At 55.2% G+C, this 21,845-nt stretch overlaps 1 protein-coding gene across 3 annotated transcripts in view; it reads left to right on the top strand.

Annotated features, from left to right (window-relative positions):
* LOC102931790 (casein kinase II subunit alpha) overlaps window positions 1–16,099 on the top strand; it is a 60,204-nt gene extending 44,105 nt beyond the window's left edge. For 2 of the 3 annotated variants that reach the window (XM_037891808.2, XM_037891809.2), the window contains 9 exons: window positions 1,780–1,830; window positions 4,375–4,434; window positions 5,715–5,798; window positions 8,555–8,665; window positions 9,366–9,467; window positions 11,755–11,855; window positions 14,145–14,293; window positions 15,250–15,339; window positions 15,612–16,099. In XM_037891808.2, the coding sequence (XP_037747736.1) occupies window positions 1,780–1,830; window positions 4,375–4,434; window positions 5,715–5,798; window positions 8,555–8,665; window positions 9,366–9,467; window positions 11,755–11,855; window positions 14,145–14,293; window positions 15,250–15,339; window positions 15,612–15,727 (864 nt within the window). In that variant the 3' untranslated portion in view covers window positions 15,728–16,099. The remainder of the gene's footprint in view (window positions 1–1,779; window positions 1,831–4,374; window positions 4,435–5,714; window positions 5,799–8,554; window positions 8,666–9,365; window positions 9,468–11,754; window positions 11,856–14,144; window positions 14,294–15,249; window positions 15,340–15,611) is intronic. The other variant, XM_037891810.2, reaches the window with a different exon arrangement.
* The last annotated feature ends 5,746 nt before the right edge of the window (window positions 16,100–21,845 follow it).

The following is a 21,845-nucleotide window of genomic DNA, read 5'->3' on the forward strand; positions in this document are numbered from 1 at the left end:
GTGGGCTGGAAGGGAAGGGGTTGAAGATGAGAAGGAATCCTAGTGGCCTAGTCTGCGGTGACTAATGCCGGCCATGGTTTCACCCAGTGATTCCTACATCAAGCCCAGTGACTTGTGGCTGAGCTGGAACATGTTTCTTGGCCTTGTGGCAGCAGCATGCCTCCCATACAGGGAGTCGTGGGCAGGGAGAGCTGTCAGGGCCATATGTTCAGCCCTCTAGTCATGGGTGGTCGGGGAAGACTCTTCCACTGCTGCAGTGATCCCTCTGGCTGTTTCAGGAGCCTTGGGGGTAACAGGCGGGGCCTGTGTGCAGCCCTCTAGCACCCAGGTAAAGGAGGTTTTGTGTCCGGGGGGGAGTGAGTATCCCCAGGTCACCTTATATTAGCTGAGATGTTTCCCTTTTGGAGCATCTGCTCTCTTGTCCCATTTTGTGGGTCACTGGTGGGCGACTCTGCCTTGCCCACTAACCTGCAGGTCAATAACAAGCTGATTTTGAAGGTGCCCCCTTAGGAGCCCTTCTAGTTTGTTAATGGACAAGTGAGGCTACAGGATGCTGCACCCCAGTGCTTCTGTCTGTGCTTTAGGTGGCACTTCCCACACTTGGCACGGGCTGAGCTGAGGGCTTCGCGGGGAATGGTGGAGGAGGTGGAGAAACAGGACTATTCAGGCTCTGGCTCTGGATTGTTTTATAGACGGGCTGGTTGTCTTGAACCGGACACTTGCTCCTGGACTGACACCTTTAATGTAGCACGTTACAATAGGGGAACAGATGTGATCTTTGTAGCATGGCATGATCTTGCTGACCCCTTGCAAAGAGGGGTTCGTGTTGGAAGCACTGGCTGGGCTTAAAGTGAGGTTACGGTCAGAAAAGTGACAATAGAATAACGGTTCACTTCTTATGCCTCATGGCAGCCTCCTTTGTCTGTCACACCTGCCTCTGGTACTGGCCAAAGGAGCATTTACTCCTCCCGTCCCCACCGAGCCAGGGCAACTCTGGGAGTCAGCAGGGTTCCATTCTGCCTTGTGCCTCAACAGCAGACCTGCCAGCTCGGTTCCTGCTGCAGGCGCCTTAGACCCTGATGTGATGTGGGAAACAGGAGGAGTCTGGCTGGTGTTGGAGAGTCGAAGGGAAATGTGTGCTTCTGGCAACCGAACGATTGTTTTTTCATGTGAAAGCTGAGCATGCAGGATCTGGAAGCTGCCAAAAGAGGGCAAATCTGGGAGCCACCAGGTGGCGTCTCGGAGCAGAGCTGTACGCTAACCCCAGCAGTGCTGGTGGGCACCGCTGGGATAAATCAGACCTCAGTTGGATGCAGCGTTTTCCTTCATTCTTGCCCTAAACTGCTTTGTAGTATTGCTGTTAAGTACTTGCTGCATCTCACCCCAGAGGTGGCTGCATTTCATTGGTTGGTAAAGTGATTAATATCTATGTCTGCATGTGCTTTTTTGTGTTATGGTGTGTGGAATACCTTAACGCTGGCCACTACACACACAACTGGAGATGATCCTGGCGCAGGTGGCTTTCCAGTCCAGTTCTCTAGTGTAGCTGTGTGCAGTGTAACGCTGCTTGTGAAGCTCCTCAGGACCCTTTGAGAGGGAGAGCACTACCGAGATGGGAGCGCGCTGCGGCTAGTGAAGGGCTCCGGGTCCTAAACAGGGCAAGAGACCTGCTTCTTGTATCTGCCTTGCTAAACCCCTGGCTGGCTCTGTTGTCTGTGTGCAGGACTAAACCACTTTCTTTTCTTTCTCTGCCTTGGAATGGCTGGTGCTGCCTCGCAGTCTCGCACGCCTGCCCTGGTCTTTGAACATGTCAACAACACAGACTTCAAGGTAAGTGACCTCCAGCCACTTGCAGATGTTCCCTGTAATATCAGGTCGTGCTCGGATTCCTGCCCAGTACATAACTTCTGCGCCCAGCCCCTCATTGCCTCATGCAGGGGAGGGGAAGGCCTCCAGCGGGCCTCTGCTTCCCAGCCCAACAAGGCCACAGAAATGGTTACTGTCACCCTTCTGTGCAGGTGGGTTGAGAAACGCTGACTCTGTGACCTGGAGTCATCACCGACCCCCTCAGGGATGTGCTGTTGCTGTTGACTGAAGGGGCTTAAGATCTGGGGGAGGAACCCAGGAGCTTGATGCGTGGGATAGGAATTGCTGCACTGGATTGATCTTGCTGGTATCCCTCCAGCTCTGTTACGCTGTTCGGAGGGGTAGCCTGCCTCTGCCCTGTGTCCTGTCTCTGGCAGTGGCCCGTTTGTGATGCTTTGAGGAAGCTGACAGGCACCTAATGCAGTTGGCCAAATGAGCATTATTTTATTCGGACCCGGGGACAAGGCCTCCCGCGGGTTCACAATGGAAAAACGAGTGTGTTTGACCAGAGGGTGGGACTAGATGACCACCTGAGGTCTCTTCCAGTCATAATCTTCTGTGATTCTGTTATTAGTACGTGTTGTGAGAGTGACGTAGTGGTTAGGCCCCTCTCTGTCCCCACTGGTGTTATTTTCAGTGGTAAGTGTCCTTTAACCCCAGCGTCTCCCTGATGTTACAGTCAGACCCCCTCTCCTGCAATCCCTGTTTCCTGTGTGCCAAGGGGCTCATCTCTGACCTGTCTCAGACAGGAGCCGTCTGCCCTCTGTGGTTGTTTCAGCACTGCCGTGCATTCTTTTTCCATCCTGGTTCTTCTAGCTCAGGGGTTCTCAAACTGGGAGTCGGGACGCCAAAGTGGGTCACGACCCCATTTTAATGGGGTTGCTAAGGCTGACGTTAGACTTGCTGGGGTCCAGGGCCCAAGCCCCACTGCCCAGGGCTGAAGCCGAAGCTTGAGCCCCACTGCCCAGGGCTAAGGTTACATGCTCCCCGCCCAAGGCAGAAGCCCTTGGGCTTCAGCTTTGCCCCCCCTCCCCCACGGGCTTTGGTCCCCCCTGCTGGGGTCGTGTAGTAATTTTTGTTGTCAGAAGGGGGTCACGGTGCAGGGCAGTTTGAGAACTGATGTTCTCGCTCCATCCTCAGGGCCAGGATCTAGTAGGACCAAGTTTTCCCTGTTCCGAGGCCTAGGACAGGAGCATCTTGGGCCATCTGCCCTACCTCCATTTCACGATCTGGGAGTAGTGGAGTGCAGATGAAGGCATCCATGGGTTGTGAGGTTGACCAGTTTGTGGGTTCAGTTCCTCTTCTGTTGGTATTGGTGAGGGGTCTCAAACATGTGGGCTGCATGCGGCCTGCAGAGTTATTTCCTGTGACCCGCCATAAGCGCCGACTCCACTGGCAGCCAAGCTCCCCCCCAGCCCAACCCCCCGAGTGCACCGCGTCCCCGCTCCTCTGCTTACTTCCCAGCATTTCCTGCAGCCAAACAGCTGTTTGGCAGTGTTTAGGACTTTTCAGGAGGTGGGGAGGAGCGGGGACGCAGCACGCTTGGGGAGGAGGCGGAGAAGAGGCGGGGCTGGGGCCGGGATTCGGGGAAGGGGTTGGAATGGGGCAGGGAGGGGGCGGAGTTGGGGCGGGGACTTTGGGGAAGGAGTTGGAAGACGCGGGGCAGGGGCGGGGCCTCATGGACTAGACAAGCAGTCTGAGGTATGAAGTTCAGCATGTATGATTCTTTGCTGTGAGTAGTTGGGAAGAATGTTTGTTAAAAGTGGCAACGTATTTTGTATGAATAGTTACTTTTAAAAGTTCCTGCCATTACAGCGATGTTGATAGACTGTTAGTGTGGATCATCATCAGTGTTACTGACCTCATAAGGAATAGTTACAGGTGTTTATATTTTATTAAAACCCCTCTTTGCATTACAGTTTTTAAAAAGTTAATACATTGACTTTTAATAGCACACTATATTACTCTTCATTGTTTTCATTTTTGACTATACTTTTGTATCGTTGTATGAAAAGGTTTCAGTGATGAGGCCCTCAGGCCAATGTACTAGTCCTCATGTGGCCCTTGTGTTGATTTGAGTTTGAGATCCCTGGTATTGATCGTTCCTGGTTGTAACAGTTGGGCACGAAGCAGGCCCTGTGGGCTGTGCACTAGAGACCTACCAGGGTGAGGGTTACCATCTTAAGAGGCCAGAATGGCCTGAGTCCGGACCCAGTCCTTCGAGATCGCTTCTCTTCCTGGGCCCCATCCAGAAGCATTCCCAGTTGGTTGGCCAGGCCTGGAGTTTCAGGGCCTGAGGTCTGGGCACGAAAGTTCTCCTCTGCGTGTGCAATCCCTGCGGTTGTGCAGGGGGCTAGCGAGCCCCTGACTTGCTACGTGGTGTTCAGTGGTGCTGTCGTGCCAATAGACGTGCATGTCACTGCCCCAGAGCTCTTACAGGAGACGATAAGATGCTGTGCACAAGCGTGGGGGCGTTTCAGTAACTGCTCTCCCATTCCTTGCTTGCAGCAATTGTACCAGACACTATCTGACTTCGACATTCGATTCTACATGTATGAAATCCTAAAGGTGAGTGCCCCGAGACAGAGGAACTCCTGCAGCAGGGCAGGGACCTCGCCTGTCTTCCTGGGGACGCACCCTAACTTCCTAAGGTGATGGGGGGTGCTCTATATCGGAAGTGATCTGGGGTGAGGTGCTACGTCTCCTCCTTGTAGTCAGAATGCAAAGGCAGGGAACAGCAGCCACTTAGCTGGTGCCTGCTAGCCACACATGATGGCTTCTTGAGCAGCAACACAATGCGCTCACGGGTAAATCCCAGCCCAGGCAGATAAAGCAGGCTGTAGAGTTTGTTGGTGAGTGGGACTATGTCTCGGGATGTGGAGGTCCCAAAGTCACTGACTCGTTGAGGTCCGGTGACCCTGAGAAGCCATCCATCCTCCTTCCCCACTTCAGGCCCAGTATCAGGGTTGGTGTTAGATGCAAGCAGCCAGCATGGGGCTTGCATGGGGTTTTCTAAGCTGACTGGCCAGCATGAAGGGGGGGGTGTCAGCACTTTATCTAGGTGTCACCTGGTCCCGCATTGCCGCCATCACCCTTCCAGCCACAGACTGGCTGGAATCCCATTGCGCAGCTCCTTGGTCACAGGAGGCCGCTATGAAGGGAAATCCGAATGCGTGGGCTTGAGAAGCAAGAGAGAAATGAAATCTAGGTCTCACCTTCGGCACTGGGCTGGGCCAGTGAGAGTCTGGGACTGAGAATTGAACCTGGGAGTTTTGCACGGTGCTGCAGAGCACTAACCCCTGGGCCAAGGGTCAGCTTGGGAACCCGAGATCAGGGCTGGGGTGGAACTGGCAACAGTGCAGCAGGGGCAGCCAAAGTGCAGCCCACTTTATAGTCTTTAATGCCGTCTGTGGCGACTGGGATGTTTCATAGAGCATCCTGGCAGAGCCCACCTCTGAGTGACTTTGATAACAAAGGACTGTTATTTTCCTCCCGCAGGAATGCAGAGAGGATGGTTGTGTTTTGGAAGCAAGAGATGGGAGTATATTGGTTGGGTGATCAATCCTATGGGCTTATCTGGGGCAGTAAAAGGGCTTACTCCTGAACAGAGCCCGGAGAACGTGCGGAGCTCAGATCTCGGGGTTCATGTCAGTGAAGCGGTGGTGGCTCTTCCTGCTGCCCGGGTGTTCAGCCCATGAAGTTCCTGAGGTTGCATGGCTAATTCCCAGCACAGCCTGTGAATCTCTCCCGGCTGCCAAACCTTAAATTTGGTATCTCTGTGCACTTACTGTGTCTAGGTATGCAGGGGGATTTGCTAGTCAGTGTCTCCTCTGTTGTTGTGTTCCCAGGCACTGGATTACTGTCACAGTATGGGGGTCATGCATCGAGATGTCAAGCCACACAATGTCATGATAGACCACGAGCACAGAAAGGTAAGATGGGGCCTGCCACAGGCTGGCTTGACTGCTGGCCCACAAAAATCCCGCAGTTGAACTGTACCTTTCTTTCCCAGCCTCTGCACTAGGGCGCGTGAGCGAGACGCTGCTGAGCAGCACCGGATAGCTCAGTTGTGTGTGTTTGACGTAGTGTGATGAGGAAAGAAGCGGCTGCTGATCTGACCTTTCTAGGCCCACCCACGGTATCTGATGCAGCAGTGAGCAGAGACCATTAGCCTTGTCTTCCAAACTCGGCTTCCAAGTCCCAGTAAAGAAACCTCCTGAAAATAGCAGAGCAAACAGTCCTGCTCTTGCACACTCGTGTGCATATTTCTCATGCTTCTCCTTTGTGCTCCCTCAGGCTCATTTACACACCTTGCCTATCCTGATCATAAACTTAGCGGCACTTTGCTCAGCTGTGGTTTTAATACCATTGCTTCCCTTGGAGGAGGCGGTTGAGTTCGTGCTGCTCTGAGACACCATCCCCTTGGAGCTAATATGCTCACAGCCCTGTCCCGGTGCTATGTTCCAGTCTCTCGCCGTGTTTTACATCAGGCTCCCACTTCCTATAGTGAGGGACATGGCAGCAGTGGGAAAACGGGGGCTGGTGGTATGCAGGCAGCGAGTGGGTTTGAGTGGAGTCTTGCCTGGGTGGAGACTGACCAGCCCTTGATGTAGCTAGTCCCCAGCAGGCTCCAGCCTGGGGTGATGAATGTGCAGCTGTGCCTCAACACCCCTGTTTGTCTGGGGATACAGGTGCCCATAAAAACGACACCTGTATCTAGTAAACTTTGTTTTATTTGCCACCTGTTTGTGAGTAACTTGGGCTTGTAAATGTAACTTTAGATTGCTTCCAGAGCCTTTGTAGTGAGCTGCCATCTGGGACCCTGGAAAAAAACCTGGACTTCAAAGGGAGGTTGCTCAGAGAGCCGTGCTGGTCATTCTTGAGTGGTGTGTGTCAAGGGCAAAACCACCTATTGCCAGCAAACTCCTGTGATCATTAGCAGGGAAAGAATGTTCTCTCTCTACCCGACCTCTCAGGGACTGTGCTTTTCCACTTCCTTCTGCTGGGGAGGTGAGGCCACCTGCTCCGGGTCACTTTGTTACTGGTCAGCTTCCCTTCAGTTTATCCATAGCACCTTCCCAGCTCTGCCTCTGACTTACTGCAGGGCTTTGGGCAAGTTATTTCCCCACTGGGGCTGATATTGACTTACTTCAAGGGGCTGTTTGTGAAGCTTGTTAGGAATTTGTTCACATTTAGAAAGTGCTTTGAGATCCTCAGATGTGTTGTGTTAATTCAGATGAAATAAATGGGCCCAAAGAGTCAAAGGTGTAACATGACCCTGAAACTGTCCAACACTAAACACTGTTAAACAAGGTTTGGGGTTTGGTATGCAGAGAGCTGCCTGCTTAGTCCCATGGCAAATACCCCACTGACATGCTTTTTAACCTTTCATGAAGGATACGGAAAAAAAGGAAAACCATTTGAAGCATTTGAAATGTCAGGTGTTAGGTAAAGCTGTCATTTTAATAATATCCCTTGTTCCCTTTCCCTTTAGCTGGACAGAGATTTTTTTAGAAGGAAAATGCCCCTGGTCTGACAGCCTCTTAGCTGGTGTTAAAGATCGTAATGACTGTTCTTTTGGGGAAGAGAGAAGTCGGTAGAGATGGGCTGGAGCTGCTGCTGCTAAAGTCCAATCCCATTTCGTGAAAGATAAATGAAGACAAACACACACGCAAGGGGAATGAAAAGAGCAGCAAAGATAGCAAATGCAGCTTCTGTCTTTGGTGTTGACTCTGACTTGCAACCTCGCGGCTGGAAAACACAAGCACGGCATACGGTTTGATCAGCTGCTCCGACACTTGGCAAACTTTGTAGCAGCATCGGGCTGTTCAGGGCATTGCATTTAGCTGCCCTTCTGGTCACAAAATATTCAGTCTTGTCTGACTACGTTAGACTCTTATTAGACAGAAGGCAAAAGGAGAGGGCTAGGAAAGAGAAGAAATAAGGCAGGGAAGGAAAAGGACATGTCGGGGTAGAGGGGGAGACGAAGTGTTCAGGATTTAGTGAGAGTCTGTGGAGGTGGTGATGTCATCAGTTTCCCTGTGGCCTGGCCTGGCCTGGTCAGGACATCTCTCTGGGCTAGGATGAAGGCGAGTGGGGTCCCAGGAGTCTGTGGGGCGGCAGCCATGATGGTGAAGCTTCGTTTTCCCCTCCTCTCGTCTTGCAGTCAGCGTCACAGAGGGCAGCTTTTCCCCAAAAAGTCTCCTTTTGAGGACCCCAAAAGGGAGAAATGGGTTGAAAACCCCACCCCACCCTTCCCCTCCTTATTTTGTTCACCAATTAGGCCTAATTTCTGACATTCCAATTTTGTTCACTGATTTCGGGTCCCACCCTTCTCCTGGTTACCAGGCATGGTCTTAACACAGTCCTTGAGTTATATCCAGGGGCCCTTTTTGTTTGTACTAATTCAGTTTTTGTCTCCATTTGCGCCTTTTCCCATCAGCATTTGTGTTTCTAGGTTACTGTGACTCTTCATAAACTTTCTCACAGGTTTGACAGGTACACTCACAAGTCGGGTACATTTGTAGGCCCAATTATCACAGCAGATGAAACAGCAAAGTTTCTGGTTTTCTGCTGCAGTTCCAGAGTCTCCCTGGCCTTGGGATCCCGCTGGGGAAGGGCAGAGTGCTGGGTGTACAAGACGCTCAAGGCCTGGCCCGGTAATGGCGCTGTCTCTTTCCCACTGCAGCTGCGGCTGATAGACTGGGGGCTGGCTGAGTTCTATCACCCTGGGCAGGAGTACAATGTTCGCGTGGCCTCGAGGTATTTCAAGGGACCGGAGCTCTTGGTAGACTACCAGGTACGTTAAGAAGCCCAGCAGGTGAACAGTGCCGGCTGCTGGCCGTGTCAGTCCTTGCAGTGATTGTGCACCCTTTGTACAGCACAGAGCTCCTGATCCTCTGAGTCTCCTTGTGGGGAGTGGACATACACACTTGCAGAAGGTGGGGCTGCAGAGGGTCCAGTGCAGCTGTTCTGTCCCCCCGGACACACCATGCAGGGCTGGGCGCTGGCTGGGCAGCTTTCCCCTAGGAAGGGATGTTGCAGGTTAAGAGATTGGGGCGGATTCTCAGAGAGAAGAGAGACTGTGGCACCAAACTGGAATCTGTCCCATGAATGGAGGGGAGGGGACCTGGCCAGGATGAGGCCATGCTGAGCGGGTGAGTGAGTGGGGAAGGCAAGTGAAGCAATGAATATAAACGAGTGCAACACCGCTGGGTGGGCTCCTCTGGGAGGAGAAAGGAAGGTGGTAGAAGAGAGAACATGAAATGCAGGTGAAACCCAGGCCTGTGAACAAGAGACTGAGGTCCCTGGGCTAATGGCATCTTGGAACTGGAGCTGTCAGCCAAGCTGACAGCCCCTGTTCTCTGCCAGAGGCTGATCTCCTTGTGGTTTGTGGTGCTGCAGGGCGGGGCATGATCGCTCTCCGGAGCCAGGGGTAGCTGGCTGGGAGTGCTTGGAGCTGCTGCTGCCTCCCACCTCTCTCCCCTTGGCTTTTCCAGATGTATGACTACAGCTTGGACATGTGGAGTTTGGGCTGCATGTTGGCCAGTATGATCTTCCGGAAGGAGCCCTTCTTCCACGGCCACGATAACTATGACCAGGTGAGCTGAGGGTGTCAGGGTGCAGGACCCCACACAGCCCCTCCTTTCCCCTCTAGCTGTCTTTCTGTACAAACCAGGTTGGACTCTGTGGATGAGAGAGGGGCCTAAAGAAATGCCTCAGTGCTCTGTTCTCTAAAATATCTGCTCCAGCAGCCCTGCACTTGCAAGCAACCCTAGAGCAGACCCGCTGCCATACAGACCAGCCACCAGTTCTCCGGAGCAATCTGAGGACAGCAGACCGGCCCTCCAGAGAACCAGGGCAATAACCACCTGCCCAAGCAGCCCTACAGTATCCAACCAGTGCGTGCAGCCTCGTGTGTGCGAGTCGCCCGAGGATAACTAGGGGATGCACCCAGTGCTTCGTTTGTAATGAAGGGGGAGCCAGGGCTCAAGCAATTGTTTTATTTTCATACATGAAGCCACAAGCCCAGTGGTGCCGGGGCTCGGAGGTGCCAGGGCTCAGCCCTGGCAAGCCCTGGCACAAATTAAGCCCTGGTTACATCCTTTGTTGCTTCGGTGGGCTGAGCTCATTGCACGTAGCAGCGGCTTGTTGAATCCCTCCATCCCCCCATAAGCTCCCTGTGTACCACCCTCCCATACCCCGTGTATCTCAGCGACTCCCTACAGCCCAGCCCCTCCCCTCCAGCATGCCCAGGGCTGTGTGTGAACCCACTTCTCCCACCACTGCTGTTTCTCTTGGGAGACGAACGTGTTGACACACTGAATGACTCTGTGGGAAGGATGGGCGAGGCTGAGGTGGGGGTGTTAATGGCAGCCATCACCTGGTTCTTTGAGCGATAGACAACTGCCAAAGTGCTCGAGACTGTGGCTCTGTTAAACAGGGGGCAGAGGCTCTGTGTTCCCCCCATCTCCCCCCACACCGCTAGAGCTCTGCCCGTTGACGCCGAGAGCGTTCCCTGACGTGGACTGGAGAAGGCATTCAGAAGTTATGGCTCCAGCTGAACAGACGGAGAGGCGCCGTCCAGTTGGGCGAAGGGCCGTACAGTCTTGGCTGACAAGCCCCATTGTCAAGTCTAAGCTACAGACTTGCACCGGTGGAGCTGCCCTGCGGTAGCGTGTCTGGCGAAGATGCTCTAAGCCGACGGGAGGCAGCTCTCCATCAGCTGAACTCCACCGTGGTAGCTGTGTTGATGGAAGGCGCTCTGCCGCCCACAGCACTGTGTACACGGGGCTAGGTCGGTGTAACCGCGTCGCTCAGGGGGGTGGATTTTTCACACCCTGAGTGATGTAGTTACCCCAAGGTAAGTGTGTGGCATAGTCCTGGCCTTGGTGTACACGTATCCTGGCACAGCTGTGTTGGTGGGTGTGAAATAACCACTGCCCTAGCGCCAGAGCTGTGCTGGCAACCCACCAGCTGTGCCGGCAACCCACCAGCTGTGCCGACAATGGCAGCTCTGGCGACAGATGAGAGCGGCTGTCAGCTGCTCCGGGGGTGGTGTTCCTGCGCTGACTGGCAGTCTCTTCCTGTTGGTGTCCATGCTAGGGGGCTATTCTGGCATCAGCTCTGTAGTGTAGACATAGCTGAAATCATAGTGCCCTTTCAAACCTTGCCGTCAGCCAGGCCCTGGGACCTCCCCTGCACCCCGTCCTTTGCATCCCTTCACTTGTCTCAGCTGGCCAGTCACCTCTGCTGTCAGCAGCAGCTGAGCAGAGACCCTTCGCAGCTCTCTGCAGACACCCCACAGGTCCAGGTTCCTTTGTGGGCCCTCAGGAAGCCTACGCTGGGCTCCCCTCTCCTTCTGAGTTAGGGGGAGCAGCAGTAAACATGGATGTGCTGGCGTTAGTGATGCTAATGGTCCGTCTCTGTTGAATGCTGACCTAAGGCCTTGTAACCCAGCCTCTTAACCTCTGAAAGCAGGAGCCTGGTGTATTGCACCTCACTGGGGTGCCTTAAATCTGCCGTTAGTGGGCAGCCCCCAGAGAAATGTTGGGAAGGGTGGGTGATCCCTACAGACGTGCTCTGTTTCCAAGGCAGAGCCCCCCCCACCGTGTGCATTGTCTCTGTGTTGGCCCTGCAGTGCTTAGCACGGAGGTTCCCAGGGTCAGGCAGTCAGGTGGTGCAAGGCCAGCCTGCAGGGATGGGAGGTCTGGTCTGCAGATAGGCCTCGCTTTCTGTCTCTGTGCTCTGCCTCTGGGTCGCAGATGCTGGGCTTGGTATGCAAAATCATGTACCGCCCAGATGTGGCCCGGTGACCCTGGCTGCGTAGGTTGGATTTGCATACGGGCCGTTGAATTTAGTGGTTCTTCTTTCTCTCCCCTCCCACAGCTTGTGCGGATCGCGAAAGTGCTGGGAACGGAGGATCTGTACGACTACATCGACAAGTACAACATAGAGCTGGATCCCCGCTTCAATGACATCCTAGGCAGGTGGGTGCCCAGGGCAGCGCGGGCTGGCTGCAGTGCCATGGTAGCTGGAGTTCCTGTCTCCTGCTCTCCTTCCCTCCCTGAATCTCCCTAAGGATGTCCCGACCCAGCTGTGCCCCAGTGCAGGTAACTCACAGTCTCACTGTACTGGCCACGCTTGACCCCAGGGGCCTTTTCTCCAGCAGGTGAGGTGAGGCGAGCTTTACTCTGGCCTGTTAATCTGTGGCCTTTAGCTATTGCTGCAGGGAGTGATGATGATTAAAGTGAAGATTTAGTCACAGGTATTTTTAGTAAAAGTCATGGACAGGTCACGGGCAGTAAACAAAAATTCACGGCCCATGACCTGTCCATGACTTGTACTATATACGCCTGACTAAATCTTGGGGAGAGGTGTTCCGGGGCAGGGAGCAGCCCGGGGCTGCTGCTGGTGCTCGATGGTGGGGGTGGGGTGGGGGTGCACGGCCTGGGACCACTGCTGGTGCTCCGGGGCAGGTGGTGGCATGCCACTGGTGCTCAGGAGTGGGGGGTGGCACGGTGGCCTGAGATTGCCCCAGCAGCAGTCAGTGCAGCTGGCCCAGGGACTGCCCGGGCAGTCCTGGAGTCAGTTGCACTGGCTGCTGCAGAAGTCACGGAAGTCCTGGAAAGTCACTGAATCCGTGACAGACTCGCAGCCTTAGTGGTGATGTCCCCACCCTGTGTCAAGATCCAAGAAGATAAACTGAGGCTGGCTTCCCCCACAAATATAGGGGGGTGCAGGAAGGGGTAAGGGTGACTCAGCGAGGGGACTCTTCCCTCTGAGTGTGTACCGTCCCCCAGTGTGGTGCTGGGGTGCCAGCTGTTTTCTGGGGAGACGTAAAAGTGAGGCCCTGGGGTTTGGATTTCATTGGTAAACTTCCATTACGTTAGACAAAGCTGAAATATTGTCTAGGACAAATACAGGGAATCTCCCTATCCACGCGACTTAGAGACGTCTCTCAGAGAGACTGCAGGTCAGATACATGGGGGGCGGGAGAGGCTATAATCGGTGTATCTAATACCCTGCAGCTTGGAAGCTCCATTCCCATGATTCCAGGTGGCTGTTGCAGCAGGGTTCACAGAAGAACTCGTTTAGTAATAAAACCGAGACGCTAAAGCTCTCGGGACACAGAGATGATGGGGTAGCCCTTGTGCCCTGGCCAAATTCTGACTCAGGGCAGCATCTGCGTTCAGGGGAGTTAAGGGATCTGTGTGGCCCGAGTTCTGGGTTCTCTCTAGCCCCTCAGATGAGACCTCAGCTCCCTGCAGAAGTGAAGCTGGGGATTTGGCTGAGGTAACCACATCCCTGCACCTCCAGGACAGTGGCTTTACGTAGCCGCTCTCTCCTTCCTGCCCCCTGGTGGCTGACTGTGCAGAGCCACCCGAAGGGAGAATGGAAGCAGGAGTTGATGACCAAGTGTGTGCTCGTTTGGGATTAAGCAGAGCAGTAAGGCTGGCTGGTTCCTCCATCTCGGGGAGTTAGGGTTTCTGACTGGCTGCTGCGCTGAAGGGGGTGTCTCAGCTGCGGGGAAAGCAGAGTATTGCACAGTTCACGGGGGTGTCACCATGCTGGGGAGGGTGCATGCCGTATGGGTCGGGCCCTACAAAATCCCGGTCCATTTTGGTCAATTTCATGGTCATAGAATTTTTAAAATCATAAATGTTATGATTTCAGCTGTTTAAATCTGAAATTCCAGGGTGTTGTAATTGTAGGGGTCCTGACCCAAAAAGGAGTTGGGGGGGGTGTGTGTTGCAAGGTTATTGTGGGGCGGGAGGAGGGGGGTTGCCGTACTGCTACCCTTCTGCACTGCAGCGGCTGCTGGCCGGGAGCCCGGCTCTGAAGGCAGAGCCGCCATCAGCAGCGGCGCAGAAGGGAGGGTGGCCTGGTCTGGTGCGGCTGCTGGCGGGGCGCTGCCTTCAGAGCTGGGTGCCCGGCCAGCAGCCGCCACCCTCCAGGGTAGCAATACCCCAACCCCCCCTAAAATAACCTTGGGCCCCCCTCATAACTCCCTTGTGGGTCAGGACCCCCAACTCTGGTCTCCCCCGTGAAATCTTTATAGAATAGGGTAAAAGCACACACAAGAGTAGATTTCACGGTCCGTGACGTGTTTTTCATGACTGTGAATTTGGTAGGGCCCTGTGTATGGGGCTGCAGAGAGCCTGGGGTGCGTTGCAGCCCTGCTGGGATGGCTGGGGCGTGCGTTAGTGTGGGGGGAGCTCCAGGGGCATGGGCTAGGGTGCAGCAGCAGGGTTCCAGGCTGCCTGTCTCCCTTGCAGACATTCCCGCAAGCGGTGGGAGCGCTTCGTGCACAGTGAGAACCAGCACCTCGTGAGCACAGAGGCACTCGACTTCCTGGACAAGCTCCTGCGCTACGACCACCAGACGCGGCTCACTGCCCGGGAGGCCATGGAGCACCCGTACTTCTGTGCGTAGGAGAAATGCCAGCACCGCCTTCTCTCCTCCCGCCGTTCTGTCCTGGCTGCCTCCCTTCCCTCCCCCAGCCCTCGGATCTCGGTCCCTGCCCCGCCCTCGAGCTGTGCACTGCCGGGGCCTCCCCGGTCTCCTGGGCAAGTGTCACTCTGGCCACAGCGTGGCCAGCGCCTTCCCGTGTGCGGGCAGCAGCCTCCTTGGTGCCACCTGCTCGGCAGCCCACTCCGCCCTGGTCCTGCTCGACTGCTGAGCAGTGTCTCTTGGCCCCTCTGGCAGCCCCCATGGTTCAGTTCTTGGTCCTCTGCCCTTCTCTCTTCCTGCTCAGCCATCTTCACTCTCCTTTCTCCCCACCCCCTGCTCGAGCGCTGCCCGTTTCTACCCAGGCACCGCACCCGTAAAACAACCATTATCCATCAGTATCGGGTGAAGCAAATTGCCTTAGACATGCTGCTCCCTGTGGGAAGAGACCAGTGCCCCAAGAGCTGGATTCCCTCCCCTTTGCTGACACTGCTGTGTTGTCAGTGTCCGATGGAAAAGATAAACTCCCCAGGGCAGGGAGTGAGTCACCTCCTGTCTCGAGCCCCAGGCACGCTGCTGCTATAGGAATGGGTCTGTCCTGTTCTCTTTCGTGGCTGCTGATATCCAGCGTTCCTGGGGGCACCCGACAAAGTGAGTGTGTGGTCCCCGTCTCATGGAAGGGCTGCTCTTACGGGAGTGGAGCATCCCGGATTTCCCACTTGCCTCCCCCACTTTGGGTGTAGCTTCACCTTTGACCCTGGGTGCGGCTTCTCTCCTGTCTGTTGCCACCTGCCAGCATCCCCCATTGGCCTGCTGCGTGGCCAGGCTATCCAGGACAATGAGGGAGACCCTCCGAAAGCACCCAGCTCTCTCCATGGGTTTAGAGTCTCTTGTGAGCGTGGATGCTCGTCTCATTCACCCTTTCCCTTGCAGATCCCATAGCGAAAGATCCAGCCAGGATGGGCCCCTCAGCTGGACTGTCAGCCAGTAACACACCTGTCAGCTCCTCCAGTATGTTGGCAGGTAGGGTCCTGTGTTCTGGAGCCCTGTGGTACTCGAATGAAAGGCTCTGAGGAGGAGTGACTCCGGTCAGGGAAGATGGGAAGGACTGCCTTTCCTACACCACCCACCTGACTGCCTCTCCAGGGAGCTGGATTGGCATTCTGGGGGACCTTGCCTTCGCTCTAGAGTGGGGTAGGGAGGGCCATGAGGAGCAGCCTCTGGCCTGTTCCCTCCCTGCCATTGTTCCTTTGCTGTCTCTGCTGGCCTGACTCTCTGCCCTCTCCCTGGCACAGGTCTTACCTCAATGTCTGCATCCCAGCCCATTGGCAGCTTGGCCGCATCGCCCGTCATCTCCTCTCCAAACGCTCTGGGGTCGCCAGTTCCTGCTGCAGCTGGAGTGCAGCCCTGAACTCAGTTCTCAGCCTCTGGCTTCGAGCCCTACCAAGGCTGCGCTTGCCTCGTACGCTCCTGCCCTATTCCTCCAAGCGCTGACCCGCTCTGCCACCTGCGAGCCGCAGCTTTCCAGAGGGCAGGAACCGGGGGGGCTCTCTGGAATTTTATTCGTATTTCTGTTGAGTATGAAAAAAGAGCAAAACCATAGGTTCCTTTTTCCCTCTGTGCGGTAACGATATCAAACTCTCTGGCTGTGGCCAAAGGCTGATCTTGTTGTCTGTCGGGGTAAAGAGTTAGCTGCATTCTTCTCATGAGGATCATGGTTAGTGATGCAACTACAATGTAGAAATTTCAAATGGATAATAAAATTTATTTTCTATGTCCCTAACAGGACAGCATGGCCAGTGGCTTGGTCTGGGGCCAGGGACTTGAGCAAAAGCCTCTGGGTGGCTTGGTGTATCCCGGGCAGGGAGTGTGTCTTGGGCGGTGACCACTAGGAAGGGTTGAGCATAGTCATGCTTCTTCTGGGAGAACTCGGATTTTAAGGCCAGAAGAGGGACTGTTCTGATCACCTAGTCTGGCCTCCTGCATAGAACAGGCCTGAGCAACACCCTGGTGGTTCCTGCATCCAGCCCTGTAACTTGTGGCTGATGCTGTGCCCGTGTGGCTCCCACTCTTGGGAACCTTCCAGCTGGTAGGGCCCATGAGGACTGGGCACACACCTGCCCCCACATTGTTAGACATCTGACCCCCAACTATCCTTCATTCCCCTCTGTTGTCATAGGCAGTGAGCTGGAATCCCCTGCCGTGTCCCCTCGCTCACTCACCTCCATCGGAACGTACCGATTGCTTAGTATTTATCTGCTTTCTAGGCTGTGCCAAGGAGCTGAGCGTGTAGTGTTTGCACTGGGCATCGTCCCATCTGTCCCTCTTCCCTTGCGGGGTCCCAAAGCTCGGGCTCCAGCCCCAGCCCAAACATCTGCAGAGCAGTTTTGCAGCCTGAGCCCTGGCCAGCTGTGTCCCTCCTCAGAATCCAAGGCCGGGAGGAAGCACCGGTCCAGGGACCAGGCAGCAGTCGCTTCCAGCTGGTGTCCCGATGCTGTGCTGCAGCACTGATAGGGCCTTGCTGCTTCTTGGCTTTGGAATCTGAAACACCTGCTCCGCCAAACTCATTGGTTGAACACCTAGAGGGGAGCTGTTGCTATAAAGTGAAGCCTTCTTCAACCCCGTGTCTTCTCAGGGAACCTTCCCCTGCGAGCTGTTCCAGAGTTTGGGGCTGGAGACGCTGGTGAGCAGCGGAGGTCTCAGCGTTGAGAGTTTTCAGAGGTGACCTCTCTGCCACTAGTGATAATGAGCCTGAGGTGCAAAAAGCCTCTGGTCCAGGAACCCTCTCAGCAGCCGGGCACTTTGTAATCTGCTCAGCGCGGATAGATCCACCAAGAACACCTTAGTCGGCTCACAGAGCCCACTACGTTCATGCCTCCCAGGGCAGGGAGGGATCTTCCCCCTGTGACCTCTGTCCAGGGAAGATTTTTGGGGTGACGGTGCAGAGCAGTGAGACCTGCTGAGGCTGTTGGCACTTGCTGTCTTCTCCAATCGATGGCTGCCACAGTTTCCTGCACTTCTAGGAAGGACTGTGGATGCCTTGGACTTAATTTTTTCAGGGGAAGGGTGACAACTTTTTGCTATTTTTTTTAGCTGAGGCATGTGGTCCGGGTTGCCCTCCCAAACAAGCAGGCATAGTCTCAAGTCCTCCTATGGAGCTTCAGGGGCAGTAATAGGGTTTGAGTGCATTGTGTTATCTAGTCTGATCTGCATAGACAGGCTATAGAATTTCACCCCGGAATTCCTGCCTCAAGGCCCAGCGTTTGGTGGAGGAAGAGCATTTTCTTTAGACATGTCCAGTCTCGATTGAAACGCCAAGAAATGGTGGATTCTCTGTGTCCTCAGGTCAGTTGTTCCAATAGATACTTACTTCCCCTTCGGAAATTTTGCACCTTATTCCTAGTCTGAAGTTGTCTAACTTCATTTTCTACCCCTGGGTTCTTGTTCTGACCTTGCCAGATTAAAGAACCCTCAGCTATAAGAAATCTTCTACCCACTATAGACCATGCTCAAGTCACCTCTTAATCCTCTCTGCGATAGGATTCAGCTTCTCAGTTGTCTCTCCAAAGCAGCTTTTCCAGCCCTCGAACCATCCCTGTAGCTCTTTGCTGAACCCCCAAGACAGAAGTAGAGCAGGTGCCCCAGCGGTAGAGGGGCAAGAATTAGCTGATGCTATCCTAAAGGTCAGCAGTAGGAAGGGTAAATGCTGGACCCATGGCCTGTGTGTGCCCCCCTGGCAGGGCAAAGAGTCTTTAACGCTGGTGTCCCACACAGGGTGGAGCCTGCTTACCACAGGGATTTGAAACCCCGTGCCAGCTGTGTGACCTGCAGCCGGTTTGCTTCCGAACCGTGCCAAGGGCACATCTGTACACGCTCATGCTCCATACTCTCCATTTCCTCATCCTCGTGTCCTGCCCTGACACTAAGTGGTGGGGTCTGTTGAGGGTGAGGAACCCCGGTGGGCTGGCCTATATTCCACCTTGATGCCACGGCCCGCCAGGGATATTAGTTGGCGGCTCCTTCAAGGAGCTGTGAGCATGGGCATGTACCTGACGCGGTTCGCCCGTCCCCGACGCCTGTCCCTTTTCTGGCCTGAGGGAGACCCTGGCGCATGCCTACCTTGAGTGGGCTGGGTTGCAGCCCCTATTCCGGCTTGCGCCTGCCCACTTGTCAGAATCCAACAGGACCACTGGGGTTTGAAACGTCCCACAGGGCCGAGGCTGGTCTGTCCTCCCCTCTGGGGTGGTATTAGTGGCCCTGTGGTTCTTTTACTCCTGTTGTTCTTTCAGGAATTCCCCCTAGTGCTGCCGGAGAGAGGAGGGGGCCGCAGCCCAGTCCGCTGGGTGTATGTTGTTGGTTTCTGCCTCCGCTGCCCCCTCCATTAGTTACTCCCGGGGGAATTCTGTGCCAAAAAATAAAAAATTCTGCACATGCTATTTCCAAATTCTGCATATTTTATTTGTCAAACACACACCCTGTAACCACACCCGTCCCATTATTGCTGGTCATTCATTTCAAAATACCTGTCAGCAAGCGTGGCTGTTAACGATACAGGTGACAACAAAGATTCAGGAAATGTTTTTTGACAAATAGATTCCTTACTAGGTGTATTAACACAGAACTCTGAGTAACGATGCATTTAAACACAGAACCGTATCTCCCGCACCCCCAGAAGCAGTGCAAAGATGGGGGGAGTCGGGGTAACGGAGGGGCAGAAGAAGAGGGAAGTAATTGCTGGGAAGGAGCCTGAGTGAGAATTGGGGGGTTGTTGGGTGTGGGTGGGAAAAGTCTGGAATGGGTTTTTTGGGGGGCAGCAGGGAGGGACTGTTAGGGAGCTTCTCCCATGCAGGCCCTGGGCTGACCCCTAGCCTCTCCCATTCAGTCAGGCACATCTGCCCCTATCCCCATGTGTCTTTGCACCCCCTGTCCACATGTCCCACTCAGACACCCACTTCTCCCATTGCCATGTGGCTCTGTACCCCCTCCCTGCCCCATGCAGCCAACCTTGTGTCCCTGTACCCCCTCCCTCTGTCCCCATAGCTCTGTGCCTCCACTCAGTCCCCCTCTGTCCTCATGTAGTTCTGCACCCCTGCGCCTCCCTCCCCCCGGTGGCCCTGCGCCTCCACTCCCATTCAGCCCCTGCCCCAGTCTGTCCGCCCCCACTAGCCCTACTGAGCCCCTGTCTCCCCCCCCGCCCCCAGCCCCCTGCGCTGTCTGTCTCCCCATAGCCCCTCTCCTGACACGGCCCAGCATGTGCCAAAGATGACTCCTGGCTCCTGCCGCGCCCAAGGGATGGGGGCCCTGGAGGCAGCTGGTCGGTGGAGAACTCTTGCTGCACTGTAACGAAGGGGCTGGCAGGTGCTGACTGGGTCCCTCAGGCACGCGTACAATGGTTTCGAAGGCACTAATGCCCCCCGAGAGCAGCTGGTCTGTGTGCCCTGGCCAAGGCGGGGTCAGCACCGTCCTCTAGCTGGTGCAGCTGTGGCCCTAGTGTTCTGCCCCCTTGGCTCCAGGGAAGGTGAGACCCCCCCATTCCACCCCCCCCATGCCTGCTGCTAGCGTGGGGCTATTGTGCCTTACACCAGCAAGTCCCGCACTCGGCGCACACCAGGCTGTTGCACACAAGAAAGGCTCACTACGTGCTGGGTCGCTGGGCAGGGCCGGGGCTACGCAGGGGCTGGCTCTGGAAGAGCAGCACCCCCAGTTCCCTCGAGCCGTGGTTTTCAAGCTGCGGGTCGTGGCCCAGTACGGGTCACAATGGTCAGCCCCGCCGACCCGGCCGTTAAAAGTCCCATCCATGGTGCTGCCCAGGTAAGTAAGGCAGGTGAGTCCCGACCTGTTCTGACACCGCGCTGTGCCCCAGAAGTGGCCAGCAGCAGGTCCGGCTCCTAGGCATGGGGGCCACGGGGCTCCACTTTGCCCCTGCCCCAAGCACCAGCTGGGAGCTGCCCAATGGGGGCTGGGGGGGGCAGTGCCTGCAGGGGAGAGCCAAGGGGAGCTGCTTGCTTGCCTCCACTGAGGAGCGGGACCCTGCTGCTGGACCTGCCTTAGCACCCCCACTGTGACGCTGACTGAGGTTAGCCCATGCCCCAGCCCTGAGCCCCCCTAAACCTGGAGCCCCTTCCTGCACCACAAATCCCTCATCTGCAGCCCCACCCCAGAACCTGCACTCCCAGCCCTGAGTCCTTCCAAACTGAGCCCCCCTGGCCCCCTCCCACACCCCAACCCTTGCCCCAGTCCTCCCAAACTGAGCCCCCTCCCACACCCTCATTCCCAGCCTCATCTCCACACCCCATCCCTGAGCCCCTCCCACACCCCAAACCCCTCATCCCCAGCTCCCTTAGGTCACAGGCATCAACAATTTTCTTCAACTGGGTTGCCAGAAATAAAGTTTGAAAACCACTGCTCAAGCCTGGGCCCAGGACAGCTGCCCCTGCCCTGAAATGCTCAGGGCTCCTTGTGCTCTTCCCTTCTGCTCCCACTCACCCCCAGCATCGCCTGGAGGCTCTTGTAGTGAAAAGCTTAATTGCTCTGCAGATACCTGCTTGTCAGTCACTGATAAGGGCCCCCCCAGTTCTGCTGGCAGCTCACCCCCTCTCTGTCTTACTTGGCCTCGGTAGCCTAGGGCCAGGTTCTCATCTACCACCCTCTCCTTATCTGCACCAGCCTTGTGCCCCTTATGCAGGGTGCAACCTCCCACCCTCCAGTCATGGGCAGGGGTTAGGATTAACCCTCCAGGAGAGGGTTTGAGTACAAGTGGCAGCAGCTACTCATGGCATTGTTCGTCTATGAAATCAGCAATTTGTTAGGTAATTAGAGGAGAGTTTGGCCCTAGCTCCATGACTAAGTAAGGTGCATACGAGTAGTAAACTGCTACCCCCATTCAGTTACTACAGGGCCAAGATGGATCCTGGTGGACCTTGAAGCTGGGGTTGGAGGGGCTTTCACATCTTCCATGCTAGCAGGTTGGCAGACACTTACTTTCCTTGTGACCAAGTGGTAAGGGGGTAGTATTATTCCCCTTCAATGGGGCACCCCGCCTTGCCTTTCCACAGCGGAGATTAAAAGCCACCAGAGATAGAATCATAGCAGATTAGGGTAGGAAGAGACCTCAGGAGGTCATCTAGTCCAACCCCCTGCTCAAAGCAGGACCCACCCCAACTAAATCATCCCAGCCAGGGCTTTGTCAAGCCTGACCTTAAAAATATCTAAGGAAGGAGATTCCACCATCTCCCTAGGTAACCCATTCCAGAGCTTCACCACCCTCCTAGTGAAATAGTGTTTCCTGATATCCAACCTAGACCTCCCCCGCTGCAACTTGAGACCATTACTCCTTGTTCTGTCATCTGCCACCACTGAGAACAGCCGAGCTCCAGCCTCTTTGCATCTGGCCCCAGGGACTTGTGCTCATCCAGCTTTTCTAAATAGTCAAACTGTTCTTTCTCCACAGAGGGCTGGTCACCTCCTCCCCATGCTGTGCTGCCCAGTGCAGCAGTCTGGGAGCTGACCTTGCTCGTGAAGACAGAGGC

Source organism: Chelonia mydas, chromosome 2, assembly GCF_015237465.2.
Source record: "Chelonia mydas isolate rCheMyd1 chromosome 2, rCheMyd1.pri.v2, whole genome shotgun sequence".
NCBI lineage: Eukaryota > Metazoa > Chordata > Testudines > Cheloniidae > Chelonia > Chelonia mydas.